The 16,853-nt window shown below is 40.9% G+C and overlaps 1 protein-coding gene across 14 annotated transcripts in view; it reads right to left on the minus strand.

Moving 5' to 3' along the window:
• The window catches only part of CCDC191 (coiled-coil domain containing 191), a 113,691-nt gene that overhangs the window by 85,385 nt on the left and 11,453 nt on the right, over positions 1–16,853 (minus strand). For 10 of the 14 annotated variants that reach the window (XR_016233094.1, XR_016233093.1, XR_016233091.1 and 7 more), the window contains 4 exons: positions 15,408–15,549; positions 9,505–9,648; positions 3,197–3,375; positions 102–325 (listed from right to left, as the gene is read on the minus strand). Coding sequence is in view for 10 of the 14 variants with exons in the window: in XM_051819025.3 (XP_051674985.3) it covers positions 102–325; positions 3,197–3,375; positions 9,505–9,648; positions 15,408–15,549 (689 nt within the window). In the remaining 4 variants the exon portion in view is untranslated. The remainder of the gene's footprint in view (positions 1–101; positions 326–3,196; positions 3,376–9,504; positions 9,649–15,407; positions 15,550–16,853) is intronic. The other 4 variants (XM_070072126.2, XM_051819027.3, XM_089331671.1 and 1 more) reach the window with 2 other exon arrangements.

A 16,853-nucleotide genomic window follows, 5' to 3' on the forward strand; every position in this document is an offset into this window, starting at 1 on the left:
AAATGTACTTTGTGGTTGTAATTAAGTATATAAAGGGATCACGAATCTTTAGAGTTCCCCACAACAGAAAAACTCTAATGTGGTTTATCACACTGCCTTACATTTTCCAGGCTTCTTCCACAGTGTGTCTCCTCTCAATGATCTCCCTCCTCAATTTTATCATCTCTCTCCGAATCTCCTCCTCCTCTTTCTTGGCCTCAAGAGCCTTCCTTTTTTTCTCTTCTTGCACCAAATACTGAGCCTCCAGGAAGGCTGACTTTTTCAAGGCCTTTTCAATTCTCTGGAACTCCAGTTCTTTCTCACGTCTTATGCGATTTTCTTTTACCTTAAAGAGAATTTAACAATGGTGAAATATAAAACCTTTCAAGAAGAAAGGGAAATGCAAAACCTTGGAATACATGTTGAAGTTCAGAATACAACCATCTTGAACTCTTCTGACCCAGAACCTCACTGTTTACTGGTAAGATAGGGGGAATTCATTTGTTTACTGAGTAAGGACCAATGCAAAATTTTAAATGAAGTCAAATGTAGAGGATATCCTAACATTCTAGGAATGATCTGCATCTTGGAAAAGTTGAGAATTTAATGATTCTCAACAATGATCCCAAATTCTTTATTCATATCTATTCAAGATTTCACACCCATGAGGTTGTTTGAGGAGCATACTACTGATTTTACTTTGGCCCTGTCCATATTCTAATTATAATTTAAGAAAGAGTAAGGGTACTTTTTGGAGGATACATTGTGAAGGACGGAACAGTGATTTGCTGCCTTAAGGTACAGCACAACTCAACTCACTTCTACCATTATTTAAATATACTAGTGATTCTGAATCATCTTTGGAAGTTAAAAACATGAACATTATAGATCATTCTGAATATAAACGCATTCACTTTTTTCAAACCTATTATTTCTATATTAAGATTTGTTTATTTATTTGAAAGGCAGAGCAACATATAGGGAAAACACACATATAGAGAGGTTTTTTCTTTTAAGATTTTATTTATTTATTTGAGAGGTAGAGTTACAGACAGTGAGAGGGAGAGACAGAGAGAGAGGTCTTCCTTCTGTTGGTTCACTCCCCAGATGGCTGCAAAGTCTGGAGCTGCGCCAATCCAAAGCCAGGAGCCAGGTGCTTCTTCCTGGTCTCCCATGCGGGTGCAGGGGCCAAGGATGTGGGCCATCTTCTACTGCTTTCAAAGGCCGTAGCAGAGAGCTGGATTGGAAGTGGAGCAGCCAGGACTAGAACCAGCGCCCAAATGGGATGCTGGTGCCACAGACGGAGGATTAACCTACTGTGCCACAGCGCCAGCCCCAGAGAGGTTTTCTACCTGCCAATTCATTCCCCAAATGGCCGCATCAGCCCAGCCTCCTCTACATTGAAGCAAAGAGCCCAAATTCTACCCAGGTCTCCCATGTGCGTGGCAGGGGCTCAAGTACATAAGCTACCTTCCACTGCTTTCCCAGGTGCATTAACAGGGAAATGAATCAAAACTGGAGCAGTCCATACTCCCAACAGGCACTCATATGGGATGCCAGTGCCACAGGTGGCAGCTTAATCCACTATGCCACAACATTGTTCCCAAAACCTATTATTCCTATTTTTAATTTTTTTTAAGATTTATTTATTTGAAAGTCAGAGTTACAGACAGAGAGATCTTCCATTTGCTGGTTCACTCCCCAAATGGCCACGATGGCTGGGGCTGGGCTAGGCCAAAGCCAGGAGCCAGGAACTCCATCAGGATCACCCACCTGGGTGGCAGGGCCCCAAGTTCATGAACCATCCTCCACTGCCTTCCCAGGTGTATTAGTAGGGAGTGGGTCTGGAAGCAGAGCAGCCAGGATTCAAACTAGTGCTCTGATACAGAATGTGGTCATTGTAGGCAGCAGCTTAGCCTGTGTAACAACACTGGTCCCAAAACCTATTGTTTCTTTAGAGGTTTGAAAAGCTCTGAGTTAAGGAATGGTCCTTCCTCTCCTGCTTTATTTTTTTTTTTATTTTTATTTATTTATTTATTTATTTATTTTTTTGATAGGCAGAGTGGACAGTGAGAGAGAGACAGAGAGAAAGGTCTTCCTTTTGCTGTTGGTTCACCCTCCAATGGCCGCCGTGGCCTGCGCACTGTGGCCAGCGCACCGCGCTGATCCGATGGCAGGAGCCAGGTGCTTCTCCTGGTCTCCCATGCGGGTGCAGGGTCCAAGTGCTTGGGCCATCCTCCACTGCACTCCCTGGCTACAGCAGAGAGCTGGCCTGGAAGAGGGGCAACCGGGACAGAATCCGACGCCCCGACCGGGACTAGAACCCGGTGTGCTGGCGCTGCAAGGCAGAGGATTAGCCTAATGAGCCACGGCGCCGGCCGTCTCCTGCTTTTCTTAACATCACCCTCTTCTTACTCTCTAATAGTGGTAAGACTTCCAGACAATGGCCATATATCTTATTGGACCTCCTCTCTTCCCTTTCATCAAAAATCCAAATCAAGATAATACTTCTCTACCCCGGTTTCTGCAACTTTGCCAATGCTGAGTAGGCATATCTTAATGGTATAAGCAGTGATTTTCAAATTCAGTGTAATAAAGATAGCACACACATGTATAGGTAGTGATGCCAGTACAGTCTTAGTTCTGGACATATGGCAAAGACTAGGTCATTCTGATTCCTTGAAGCTCCCAGGGTTTTTTTTTCCTATGACCTATAATTGCCTTTGGAGAAGAGAGTTCCCACATGCCTTCTAATTCAAAGCAGTTGAATAGATTTAATTCAGATCTGTCCTCCTTTTCAAATGATAATCACAAAATGAGTTTATTTCAGTTGTCTTAAAGAGAATTATCCTTATAATATTCACCAGAATATTCATGATATTAATATATTAATGTCACAATTTAAAACCAAATTCAAAACAATGCAACCTACATTTATAATAGGAAGTACCACATTCAAACTAATAAAATTTAGTCCAACACTACTGATGAAAATCAATTATTCTTTCTTTGGTTATTTCCCAAATTGTTTCCTACCCTCAGTTTATGAGAATTATTTTTCTTCTGAAGTTCTTATATTTTATTTTTATTCTTTCTAACCAAACCACAGATGGTACCCTTTTTCATAATAAAGCCTAAATCTTTATTTAAGCTTATTAAATGTGTTACACAAAGACTGCTTCCTGTTATCCATTTTAATTTTGTTTTTCCCTCCCACCTGCTTATGTCTCATCTCCATGGTAAGCCGAGGATCCTTCTGCTGCTTCTTGTCTTGGTTTTCCTTCATTCCAAGATCTTCCAGCATCCCAGAATCCACCACTTCTTTACGGAGCAGATGGTCTAAAAATTTTTGAACAGTGGTACTTTCCTCTTCTTCCTCCAAATAACCATATAAATCTGAGGGAAAGAAATGAAAAAATGGGAGGATTAAAAAATTTAATTTTGGTAATAATATCCATAGTTATATAAAGAATTCTGGTGTAAGAAAAACAGAAGACTGTGAATACTCAATAAATAAATGATAATGCCAACAGGATGTGCAAAGCCCTCAGTGATTACCTTCAGCTAAGAGGCAACAAAACTCCACTTAAAGGGAATTGCCTTCACCCAAGTCACTAAAGACACCTTAACTGCCAAATCTATGTTATTACTTCAATCTAAACAACCTTGAGAATTCCACTGCTTTAAAACCAAAAAGCTTTATTGTAGTATAATTAACATATAATACACTGGAAATATTCAAAAAATACGATAATTTTTTATTTATTTTTTATTTAGTAAATATAAATTTCCAAAGTACAGTGCATATGTCAGTAAAACCATGCCCATGATTAAGATAATGAGCATGTCCATCAACCCCCAACTGTTCTCATGCTGATTTGTAATCTCTTCCTCTCACTCCTCCCCGTACCTTCTGCCCTACTCCAGGCAAGTACGGACTGCTTTCTATCACTCTAGATTAGTTTGCATTTTCTATAATTTCATATAAATTAAATAATTCTTTCTATACTCTGCTTTCAGTCTGGTTTCTTTCAGTCAAGCGTAATTATTCTGAGAGTCATCTATGTTGTGTGTATCAATAGTTTATTGTTTTTGATTGCTGATTAGTATAGTATTCCACTGTATGGACATACCACAGTCTGTTCATTCATGCATTTGATGATGGACATTTTGAATTTCTTCCACACTTTGATATTACAAATAAAGCTGTTATAAACATTTGTGTACAAGTCTTTATACAAACATATGCTTTCTTTTCTGTTGGAAAAATGCCTAGGAGTGGAATGGTTGATTTATATGGAAAGTATATGTTTAACTTTTAAGAAACAAACTGTTATACAAAGTGGTTATAAAGTTTCACATTTCCAACAGCAGTGTGAAAATGTTCCAGTTCCTCTATATCCTTACAAATACTGGTATGGCCAATCTTTCAAACTTAAGTCATTTTAAGAGAAATGCAATGTTAACTTATTGTAGTTTGAATTTATATTTTTCTAATAACTAATAATACTGAACATCTTCCTTATTGATATCTTTAAGCTGTTCAATATGGAATAAGGTGTAATGGGTACAGGTAAATAAACAGGGTGATTTGGAATGTGGTTGACTAAGGGCACCACAAACCTTTCTAGCCATAGACTTTAGGGGAAGTGGACCTCATTATAGTTAATCAAATACTGGAATTCTTAACACAATGCTTTGCCTCTTTCAGGTTCCAGACAAATGTTTTGCAGCTACTCACCCATGCAGAACATGCTGTTAGTTCTACCTATGTTAAGATCAAGCCATCAATTCTCCTTTATCATGTTTCTCAAGAAACTGCATTGACATTTGAGATTTACAATTAAAAAAAAAATCTTGTTGGGGTTGGTGTTGTGGCACGGCAGGTAAAGCTACCACCTGCGATGCTGGTATCCCTCATGGGCACTAGTTGGTTTCCCAGCTGCTCCACTTCTGATCCAGCTTCCTGCTAATGGCCTGGGAAAAGCAATGTAATATGGTCCAAGTGTTTGGGACCCTGTTGGCCATGTGAGAGACCTGAATGAAGTTCCTGGCTCCTGGCTTTGGCTTGGCTCAGCCCTGACCATTGCGGTCAGGGAGTGAACCAGTGGATGGAAGATTTTTCTCTATCTCTCCCCCTCTCTCCTGGACTTTCAAATAAATAAATAAACCTTAAAAAAATCTTGCTATTGAACCCATAACCAGTTCAGTGTTTGGTGTGTACTCCTGAGCCTCTCTCTCTAATTCCTGATGTGTTATTAGTTAGGATCTTCCAAGCAGTTACCCCTTCTGAGCCCCTCAGAAATCCTGAACCATCTTCATTTGGGAGGATGATAGTTCTTTAGATGTTCTTTTGTTATATCCTCATTCTATCGATAGGATAAACTTTCTCTTTCCTTTTTCCTCAAATGCGGTTTTCATTATTCTGATTTGGCACCTCTGGCAAGGATCAGACAGTTGATAAACCATACATTATTGAAAGTGGGGTACTGAAGTCTCTACCTAGTATTATTGAATTGTCTCTCCAATTTTGTCAGTTTTTGCTTTTTATATTTTGCAATTCTTTTGTCACCTATATACATACTTATAATTGTTAATGTTTCTTGATGAGTTGACCATTGTTCATTATAAAATGCAATTTTTGTCTCCTGTAACAATTTGTTTTTGTCCTAAAGTCTATTTTTTCTGATAATGCCATCATTCCTGCTCCTTTTTGGTTTCTGTTTGCTAGGTGTATCTTTTTCTATACTTTTATTTTCAACTTATTTTTGTCTTGTATATAAAGGATGTCTCTTCTAGATGGCTATGGTTAGTCACATATTCTGCCAATCTCTGTTTTAGGATTGGAGAATTTAAATCTATTTACATTTAATACATACTTAATAAGTGAGTTTACATTTGTCATTTTGGTGGGGTTTTTCTTTTAAGATTTATTTTATTTATTTGAAAGGCAGTTACAGAGAGAGAGAGAGAGGGAGAGACACAAAAAGAGATCTTCTATCTGCTGATTCACTTCCCAAATGGCTATAATGACTAAGGCTGGGCCAGGTTGAAGCCAGAAGCCAGAAGCTTGTTCCCAGTCTGCCACATGGGTGCAAGGGCCCAAGGACTTGGACCATTTTCAGCTGCTCTAGCAGAGAGCTAGATCAGGAGTAGAGCATCTAGAACTTGAACCCATGCCCTTATGGGATACCAGCTTTGCAGGCAGCAGCTTAACCCGTTAAGCTACAATGCTGGCCTCTTGGTGTTTGTCTTCTATACATCTTACATAAATGCTCTTTATAAAAAAAAAAATGCCCTTTATCAAGTTACAGAATTTCCTTTCTTTCACCATTTGTTGAGAGTTTTTATTAGGAATGGATGTCAGATTTTGTCAAGTGCTTTGCCCTGTGTCTACACAGATAATTATATGTTAATATTTTTGGTGAACATACTTTTATATTTTATTTTAATTTGAGAGAGAGAGAGATGGAGATAGAGAGAGAAGAGGGGGAGAGAGAGAGAGAGAGAGAGAGAGAGAGAGAGAAAGAGAGAATTGATGCTGGTTCACTCCCCAAATGCCTTCAATGGCTAAGAATGGGCTAGGCCAAAGCTGGAAGCCAGGAACTCAATCCTCAAGGGTGGCAAGAACCCAACCATTGAAGCCATCGCTGCTGCCTCCCACGGTCCACTTCAGCAAGAAGCTAGAGGCAGAAGCCAGAGCTTGTATCGACCCCAAGTACTCCAATATGGGGTACAGGTGTCCCAAGTGGTATCTTAACCACTAGTCCAAATGTTTGCCTTTCAGTAGTTTCATGATGTTTTCATTCAATATTTTGATTTTAAAAATATATTAGAAAAAGATAGTTGAGGCCTGGCATGATACTAAATGATAATGGATGATGTAAATAAAAGGATAGCCGGTGCCGCGGCTCACTAGGCTAATCCTCCGCCTTGCGGCGCCGGCACACCGGGTTCTAGTCCCGGTCGGGGTGCCGGATTCTGTCCCAGTTGCCCCTCTTCCAGGCCAGCTCTCTGCTGTGGCCAGGGAGTGCAGTGGAGGATGGCCCAAGTGCTTGGGCCCTGCACCCCATGGGAGACCAGGAGAAGCCCCTGGCTCCTGCCATTGGATCAGTGCGATGCGCCGGCCACGGCAGCCATTGGAGGGTGAACCAACGGCAAAAGGAAGACCTTTCTCTCTGTCTCTCTCTCTCACTGTCCACTCTGCCTGTCAAAAAAAAAAAAAAAAAGTAAATAAAAGGTTAGAACTAGATCTATTATCAATAAAGTTTCATTATATTCCACATATTTGTTTCAGAACAAAAATGAAATATTAAAATACTTAAATTTCATATTAATAACCTAAAAAAATCCAGAAAACAGTAACCAGAATGACAAGATCTAGAAACCATACAGAATAGTAGAGGGGCTAGTGTTGTGGTACAGCAGGTTAAAGCCCCAGCCTACAGCGCTGGCATCCCATATGGGTGCCGGTTAGAGTCCCGCTGCTCCACTTCCAATCCAGCTCTCTGCTATGGCCTGGGAAAGCAGCAGAGGATGGCCCAACTCCTTGGCCCCCTGCACTTGCGTGGAAGACCTGGAAGAAGCTCCTAGCTTCAGATCAGCTCAGTTCTGGACATTGCAGTCATTTGGGGAGTGAACCAGTGGAATGGAAGACATCTCTCTCTCTCTCTCTCTCTGGCTCTACCTCTTTCTGTAACTCTGTCTTTCAAATAAATTAAAAAAAAATTCTTTAAAAAGAAAGAATAGTAGAGGGTAGTAATACTATTTAATCTGGGAACATCAAAATAGATAGGGGTCAGATACAGTTCCAACTCCCATAGAATTATAAAAAGATTATTAAGACAGAGAATATTTTATTTTCCGTAGTGTAGAAAGTTATTGGGAGAAAAAATCCCTAATTCTTCTAAGTAAAGGAAAATTCAATGAGCATTAAAGCCTCCTAACAGCTCAATGTGCTCCTCTCAAAGTGCAGACTCCATCCAGGGGAAGGTATCCAGGCAAAATATTCCATCACTACATGGTAGGGGCACTGTAGGAGCTCTGGCTGGGCTGATAAGGAAGGTAGATCAGTCTAGGACACATGAAAGGATTCTGGTGTTGTGGCACAGCAGGTTAAGCCGTTTCCTGCAAGGCCAAGATCCCATATGAGCACTGGTTTGAGTCCTGGCTGCTCTACTTCCAATCCAACTCCCTGTTAATATGCCTTGGAATGCAGCAGAAGATGGCCCAAGAGCTTGGAGCCATGTCAGCCATGTGGGAGACTCAGATGAAGCTTCTGATTCCTGGCTTTGGCCTGGCCCAGCACTGGTGGGAATGAACCAATAGACAGTTCTCACTGTCTCTTCTTCCTTCTCTGAAACTCTGCCTTTCAAATAAATAAAATAAATTTTAAAAACAACTCAAAAGATAAGAGCTCATAACTCTGTGGTCCTCAAGCTGAGGATTCTGTAGAGTTACTTTGCAGAGTCAAGTGGGAATGCTACCAGGTGGATTCTCCAAGGATGCTTGAGTCATGCAAAGGAGCAGCTCCCTTCATTAACACACTTACCTCTGTGCTCACAGGAGAAACCTCAGACCTTGAAAGCATTTAAGAAACCCTCATGGGGCCGGTGCCATGGCATAGTGGGTTAATCCTCCGCCTGCAGTGCCAGCATCCCATATGGACGCTGGTTCTAGTCCTGGCTGCTCCTCTTCCAATCTAGCTCTCTGATATGGCCTGGGAAAGCAGTAGAAGATGGCCCATGTGTGTTGGCTCCTGCACCCGTGTGGGAGACTGGGAGAAAGTTCTTGGCTCCTGGCTTCAGATTGGCACAGCTCCGGCCATTGTGGCCAGTTGGTGAGTGAACCAACGGAGGGAAGACCTTTCTCTCTGTCTCTTCCTCTCACTGTCTGTAACTCTACCTCTCATATAAATAAATAAAATCTTTTTTTTTTTAAAGAAAACCTCATGGGACTGGCACTGTGTGTAAAGCCACCATCTACGATACCTGCATCCCATATGGATGCCAGTTCATATTCCAGCTGCTCCACTTCTAATCCAGCTCCCTGCCAATGGCCTGAGAAAAACGGCAGAAGATGGCCCAAGTGTTTGGAGTCCTAGAACATCCAGGGCTGGGCCAGGCTGAATCCAGGAGCCTAGAACTCAATCTGGACCTCCCATATCAATGGCAGGGACCCAAGTACTTGGGTTATCATTTATAGACTACTAGGTTGTGCATTAGTAGGAATGCTGGAATTGGAAGCAGAGTTGGAATTGAACCCATGTTCTCTGATGCGGGACACAGGCATCCAAGTAATATATTAACCACTATGCCATCTCTAAAATATTTTAATTTTAAAAAATACCATGAATTTACACTTAAATAATTTACATTCAATCAAGAACAACTAAAACCAGTAATAAAATTAAGGAAAGCACAGAAAAGTCAAATAAAATTTCATTTATTATTCAAAACAACTAAAAACAGTTTTTAGAGCCACTCATTGGATGCTGAAGTTTGGAACAATCAGATATGTTCTTACCATCAAACTTGTTGTACTTCCAGTGACTACTGGCTTCTTCCATAGGAGTGATACTCAACACAGTGTTTTCAGAATCCCCTTCTCCATCACTTGCTAATTCCTGTTTAAGTTTGGTGTCTAACCAGTCATTGACCAGCTCCTGAGCTATCAATAAAACAAAAACATCTTTTAAATATTTTAACTGCTTCAGAGACTCTTCATCCATTGTTTTCATTCATTCGATAAATATTAACTGTCATGTATCACCTACTGTTATAGGTTCTTGGAATATAGCTGTGAATAAAACTGGAAAAATAACCCCTCCCACCATGAAGCTTAAATTCTAACTGAGAAAGAGAGATAATTAATAAAAAATAAGGGAAAATAAAGTAGGGAAAGGAAAAATGAAGTAGAGTACATGGAAGATGGGCGCTGACGCTTTAAATTGGGTGGGCAAAGAAGGCTTCACTGAGAAGATATTTGAAGAAAGAAGAGAAGAGAGGGAGGAAGAGTCACATGGATATTTAAGGGAGATTATTCTAATGCAAAGGCCTTTAGGTAGAAATGCCTACAGTGTTGGAGAAATAGCAAGGAGGCTGTGTAGCGGCAGAGAGAGGGGAGAACAGCAGGAGATGAGGGGAAGAGGTCAGGTTTAGGGAAGCAGTAATCAACGGGGGAGTTTTGCCCCATAGTAGACAGATGGCAATGTCTGGAGTCATTTATTTTTGAAGACTTATTCATTTATTAGAAAGGCAGAGTTATAGATAGAGAGAGAGAGAGAGGGAGAGATCTTCCATCTACTAGTTCACTCCCCAAATGGCCACAATGGCCACAGCTGGACTAATCCAAAACCAGGAGCTTCTTCGAGGTCTTCCACGTGGGTACAGAGGTCAGGCATTTGGGCCATCTCCCTCTGCTTTCCCAGGTACATTAGTAGGGAGCTGGATCAAAAATGGTGCCGGTTCAAGTTCTGTATGCTCTAATGTGGGATGCCAGTGCTGCAGGTAGCAGCTTAACCTGCTATGCCACAGTGCTGGCCCCCAGAGTCATTATTTTAAAAACCTTTACTTATTTTAGAGCCAGAGAGATGGAGACTGTGCATCCACTGGTTCACTCCCTAAATGCCTACGACGACTTTGGATGGAACCAGGTTGTAGATCAAAGCCAAAAGATCTAAAGGTCTTCCACATGGGTGGCAGGACCCAGTCACTTGATTCATCATTGCTGCCTCCCAGGGTCTGCATTAGCAGGAAGCTGCAGTCCAGAGCTACAGGAAGGTATTGTAGCCTTGTGCTCAGAGGAAAAAACCTCAGACCCTCCAATATGGGAAACAGACATCTTAATTAGTATCTTTTTTAAAATTTTTTTATTTTTTGACAGGCAGAGTGGACAGTGAGAGAGAGACAGAGAGAAAGGTCTTCCTTTTGCCTTTGGTTTACCCTCCAATGGCCACCGCAGCCAGCGTGCTGCGGCCAGCGCACCGCGCTGATCCAAAGGCAGGAGCCAGGTGCTTATCCTGGTCTCCCATGGGGTGCAGGGCCCAAGCACTTGGGCCATCCTCCACTGCCTTCCCGGGCCACAGCAGAGAGCTGGCCTGGAAGAGGGGCAACCGGGACAGAATCCGGCGTCCCGACCGGACTAGAACCCAGTGTGCCGGCACCACAAGGTGGAGGATTAGCCTAGTGAGCCGCGGCGCCGGCCCCTTAATTAGTATCTTAATCACTAGGACAAATGCCCACCCGAGAGCCATTTTTGTTTGTCACAACTGGGGAAATGAAATTAGTTTCTAGTGGACAGGGGCCAGGGATGCTGTTAAACATGCTGCATTCACAAGGATGGCCCCTCACATTTAAAAGTATCTAGCCCAAAATATGAAAAGCCATGAGGTTACAAACTGCCTTCTTTAGAGTCTTGAAATCATTCAAGGTACTAAGGCTTTTACTCTGAGTGCAATGGGAGGACATAACCAGGAAGGTTCTGAGCAAAAAACTGACTGACATTTTAAGAGGTTCACTTTGATAGACTCTGGGCAATGAGCACAGAAGTAGGGGACACCAACTGGGAGACAACTGCAATAATCTAGGACAGAGGTAAGGATGGCCTGAACCTGGAATAGAGAGATAAAAAATGGTCACGGTCTAGAAAAGAATGTTTGGAGTTGGATTTGACATGATTTGCAGATGGACTGGATATGGGATATGGAAAAAAATCTACAAAGATTTTGACATAAGCACTGCAAGGACAGAGATGTCATTTATTGAGATAGGGAAGGATAAGCAGCAGATTTGGAGAAAAGATCAGGAATGCAGTCTTCAATGTGTTAGGTTTGAGATGCTTATGAGACATCCAAATAGGGATGTCAAATAGGCAGTAGTTTTGGATTAAGGGGAAGAGTCTAAGCCAAGGAAATAAATATGGGAAATTTCAGGAAATGTTCATGGAAAAGTTGATTTTCACAAAGAAAGTTTTTAAAATCAATATATATAAATGGTTTTCAAAATTTTCAAAATGGAAAATGCATATATTATGAAAAAATGCACATATTTCAAAATTCTTTTGCATCAAAATTAACTTATGTTTTAGTTCCATTTTCTATTAACTTTTTGAAATATTCTCATACAAATAAAATTTAAAGCTGTAGCACAGATCACCAAAGGAGGAAAGTAGATAGAGAAAAAGTTAAAGAAGTAGGCCTGAGGAACTCTAGTATTTAGGAGTTAAAGACATAGGGTAGGGGCCAGCATTGTGATGTAAAGGTTTAGGCCCTCTGCCCCCAACACTGGTATCCCATATGGGCGCCAGTTCAAGTCCCAGCTTCTCCATTTCTGATCCAGCTCCCTGATATTGTGCCTGGGAAAGCAGTGAAGACGGCCTAACTCCTTGGCCCTTGCACCCAAGTGGAAATCCAGATCAAACTCCTGGCTTTGGCCCAGCCTAGCCCTGGCCATTGTGGCTATTTGGGGAGTAAGCTAGAGGATGGAAGATGTCTCTCCCTCTCTCTCCCTCTCTGTATAACTCTGCCTTTCAAATAAATAAAAATAAATCTTAAAAAAAGAAGAAGACGACGACGACGACATAGTGGGGAGCCAGGAAAGCTTACAAAAGCTGACTGGAAAGGAGATTCCATTGAGGTAGGAAAAATCAGAGTGTGACACCCTGAAAGCCAAAATCCACTTGGATTTCTTTCCTAATGATATTGAGAAAATCAATATAGGTATGGATGGAGAGGAATATCTACTTTAGCATTACCTTCATCATTGCTATTATTATCAAATAGCACCTATGTGTAGGGCATGGGGTGTTCAAAGAATTACTACTTAGTTCATTTTTGATAATATGTTCTTTTGTCTATTTTAGCATTTGCTTCATCATTGTTGTTATCACTGTTACCTAGTTCTTATGAGGCCGATGCCAACAGATAAAATAGCGGGGAAAAAGAATCACAGTAGTAGAAATTAAGTGTAAAAAGTATACTAGCAACTAACATTCTTAGCTTTCAGAGTAAGTTGAGGAAGGGGGCAGATATTTATTGAATAACTGTGTATAATAAAAAAAACATTTATGTATATAACTTTTTTTTTTTTTTGACAGGCAGAGTGGACAGTGAGAGAGAGAGAGAGACAGAGAGAAAGGTCCTCCTTTTTGACGTTGGTTCACCCTCCAATGGCCGCTGTGGCCAGCGCGCTGCGGCCGGCGCACCGCGCTGATCCGAAGCCAGGAGCCAGGTGCTTCTCCTGGTCTCCCATGCGGGTGCAGGGCCCAAGGACTTAGACCATCCTCCACTGCACTCCCTGGCCACAGAAGAGAGCTGGCCTGGAAGAGGGGCAACCGGGACAGAATCCGGCGCCCCAACCGGGATTAGAACCCAGTGTGCCGGCGCCGCAAGGCGGAGGATTAGCCTATTGAGCCGCAGCACCGGCCTACATATATAACCTACATGTAAAATAATTCAGTTCTACTCTATGCCATTCATAGCAAACAAGGGTTTGCTATGAAGAGTCTCCAAAAGAATAAAGGAAACTTCCCTGGGAGGGTTAATCTGTAGAAATACCTCCATAGCGGTAGAGGAAAGGCACAGACTACCTTAAGCAGTTTCTCAAAGCGCATTCCTCAGGACACTAGTTCTTGTAAGAATATTCATAAATTTGGCAAGGGGAGAACAAAATGATATAAACCTTTGAAAATCATTTTCCATCCATACACTAGTACCTCCTTATGTGGATCGCTAGTTTCTCAGGAGAGTAATAGGCATTTCAGGATACAAACGTCTAAGGAAGTTTGGGACATAAGGTGTGTAAATGTTTCTTTTTAACTGTAAGAATTTTCAGAAACCTTAACAGGCTAACGTGTACTGTGCATCCCTAATGAACTGGGGTAGACCAAGACAAAGATTAACAGTTTCAGTCCAACACACAAGACCAGTCACTATCACTGCTTACCCAGAACTGCACAGTGGCCTGTGCTTTCTTATTCTCCCATATAATCCATTCTTCATTTAATTTTTCAAAATGCCCAGTCAGGCTTGTGGTTAAAACACCTCAATGCTGCCCTAATTCTAGCCCCCCTCCCCAAGGCTTGTAAAGCCCTAAGTGATCTGTCTTCTGTTCACTCTTATAAACTCTTCTTTAGTGGGAAGCTCCAGCTGTGCAGTCCCCTTTCAGTTCTTTAAGCTCACCAAGCATGTCTGTGCTTCAGCTCTTGACATATTTCCCTCTGTCAGGGATGCTCTTCCCCTGTCACTGCTCAGCTGACTCTTTGCTAGCCTGGCCCAAACACGAATGACTTAGCACTACCTAATAATTCTTGTTAATTTTCTTTAAAATGCTATGAAATAATGGTTTTGCATCTTTTGTTCATTACCAGTACCTCCAGTGCCTAAAATAGTAACTGGTACAGAGGAAGAATTAAGTATATAGATGTCGAACAAATGAGGAAGTAAAATAAATGACTGGAGACATAAATAATCCAAATGGGAACTGGCTTGCAGGACTTTGCTCCTACCTCAATGACTTCTTCCCAGTCACCTTGCTAGTTCCTCCTAATCCCTTTTATCCCTAAATGGCAGAATTCCTTGGGGCATCGTAACTAAAATAACTGAATTCTAGAGAGTAAATAAATGCTTTTGGGAGACAGAGAAGTTAGATGGGTTTTAGAGTCTCTTCATAAGGAACAAAATTGATTTATAAACTAGTAGTTAAATTATTTGTACAATACCAGATCAGTTTAATGTGCTACTTTCTCTGCAATAAGACTAAAACCATACTGAGAGTCAAACAGCCTATGGATGTAGTGGGTTCTGTTTCAAAAAACAAAATGTGCCTTATGTATGCTCTTACTTGTTTATATTGGAATTAATTCCAGAGCAAATTAGCTCCAGGGCAGTAGGATTAAATAAAAATTAAGAACAAGAGTAACATGACTAGAGCCTAGGGAGATTACTGACACCATAAACAAGAGTGTCAAATTATTAAGTCAACAACAGGAGTCACTGTGTACTTACTTCTCATGTGGGATCTGTCCTTAATGTGTTGTCCAATGTGAAGTAATGCTATAACTAGTACTGAAACAGTATTTTACACTTTGTGTTTCTGTGTAGGTGCAAACTGATGAAGTCTTTACTTAATATATACTAAATCGATCTTCTGTATATAAAGATAATTGAAAATGAATCTTGATGTGAATGGAATGGGAGAGGGAGCGGGAGATGGGAGGGGTGCGAGTGGGAGGGAAATAATGGGGGGGGAGCCATTGTAATCCATAAACTGTACTTTGGAAATTTATATTTACTAAATAAAAAAAAAGAAAACTTTTAAAAAAAAAGAACAAGAGTAAGAAATCTTCCATTATGCATTTTCAAATACATTATGGATTATACTTTAAGAACTGTTAACACTAAAGGGGGAAAAAAAAAAGCCTTCTCTCACCTTCTGCATAGACTTCATCATGATCTTCTATTTGCTCAGATGTTTCCAAATCTGGGATTTGGCCCCAAAGCCTTCTTGGTAAATCTGAATTTCTGGCAGAAAACACATCTGAAACTGCAAATTCTGAGGCCTCCTCCACTCTCTGCAATGTCAGAGGAAAAAATTCCATTAAGATGACGACTTTGTTCATAAAGAATTTATCTCCTATTTAAGAATCTGGTTTTCTACCAAGATTCTTTAATTTTTTTAAAAGATTTATTTTATTTATTTGAAAAGCAGAGCTACACAGAGAGAGGGAGAGAGAGAGAGAGAGAGAGATCGTCCATCTGCTGGTTCATTCCCCACATGGCTGCAATGGCTGGGGCTGGGCCAGGAACACTTGGGTCTTTCACATGGGTGCAGGGGCCCAGTGACGTGGGCCATCTTCTGCTGCTTTCCCAGATACATTAGCAGGAAGTTGGATGGGACTCAAACTGGCACCCATATAGGATGCCAGCATTGTAGGCTCAACACATTATGCCCCAACACTGGCCCCCATTGTTTCACTTCTGAAAGCACTCTGAGGTTTAAACATCCATGCTAAACAAGTGTTTGATTTCATATTTAAGAGGGTATTTCAAAAGGCTCATGGAAAAAATGAAATTAAAATGATTATTTTGGTGAAAAAAATTTTTGAAATCCATGCATAGCTTTTTGATGATTCACACTTTCCATGGACTTTTTGCTCAAAATAATGATGGTATTTTACCAAGTTCTAATACGTGTTCACAAGGTTTATATTTGAAGAAAAAGTTATTTAGGCTTTAGATAATTTTTATTTAGGGCATTTTAATGGGATCCTCAGAGCTGGGTATTTTATTTCAAATAAAAATATAATATTTTAGTAGTTTCTATGCCACTAAGGATTTGCATACACAGGCAGATTAAATACAACTTTTTCAGTTTCCTACTCCTGAAAGAAACATCCCATCATATATTAGGAAAATACAGGTTCTATAAAATTGTGATAAACAGTCAATGTTTATCTGTAGTTATTCAAAATGTTGTATTCCACAGTTAAAAGTCTAGTAAAAAACATGACCAAATTTATGGGAATTGAGGAACTGGAGATGGACAGTCAGACTTAGCATTATGATTTACCTGCACAAATATAAAAGAATTTATTTTACAACAAAATCTCTGACTTTCCCCTTCCCACATCCTTGATCTTCCCTGTAGGCTTGCTGTGTTCCCAGTCTTCTTATTTTTTAAAAAAAGATTTATTTATTTATTTTGCACAGTATACAGAGGAAGAGGGAGACAGAGAGAAAGAAAGATCTTCCATCTGCTGGTTCACTCCCCAGATGGACTGCAAGAGCCTGGGGCTGGGCCAGGCCAAAGCCAGGAGCCAGGAACTCCATTCAGGTCTCCCACGTGGGTGGCAGGGGCCCAAGCACTTAGGCCATC

Source organism: Oryctolagus cuniculus, chromosome 4 (assembly GCF_051225735.1).
Source record: "Oryctolagus cuniculus isolate XC-2025 breed Fujian yellow rabbit chromosome 4, ASM5122573v1, whole genome shotgun sequence".
NCBI lineage: Eukaryota > Metazoa > Chordata > Mammalia > Lagomorpha > Leporidae > Oryctolagus > Oryctolagus cuniculus.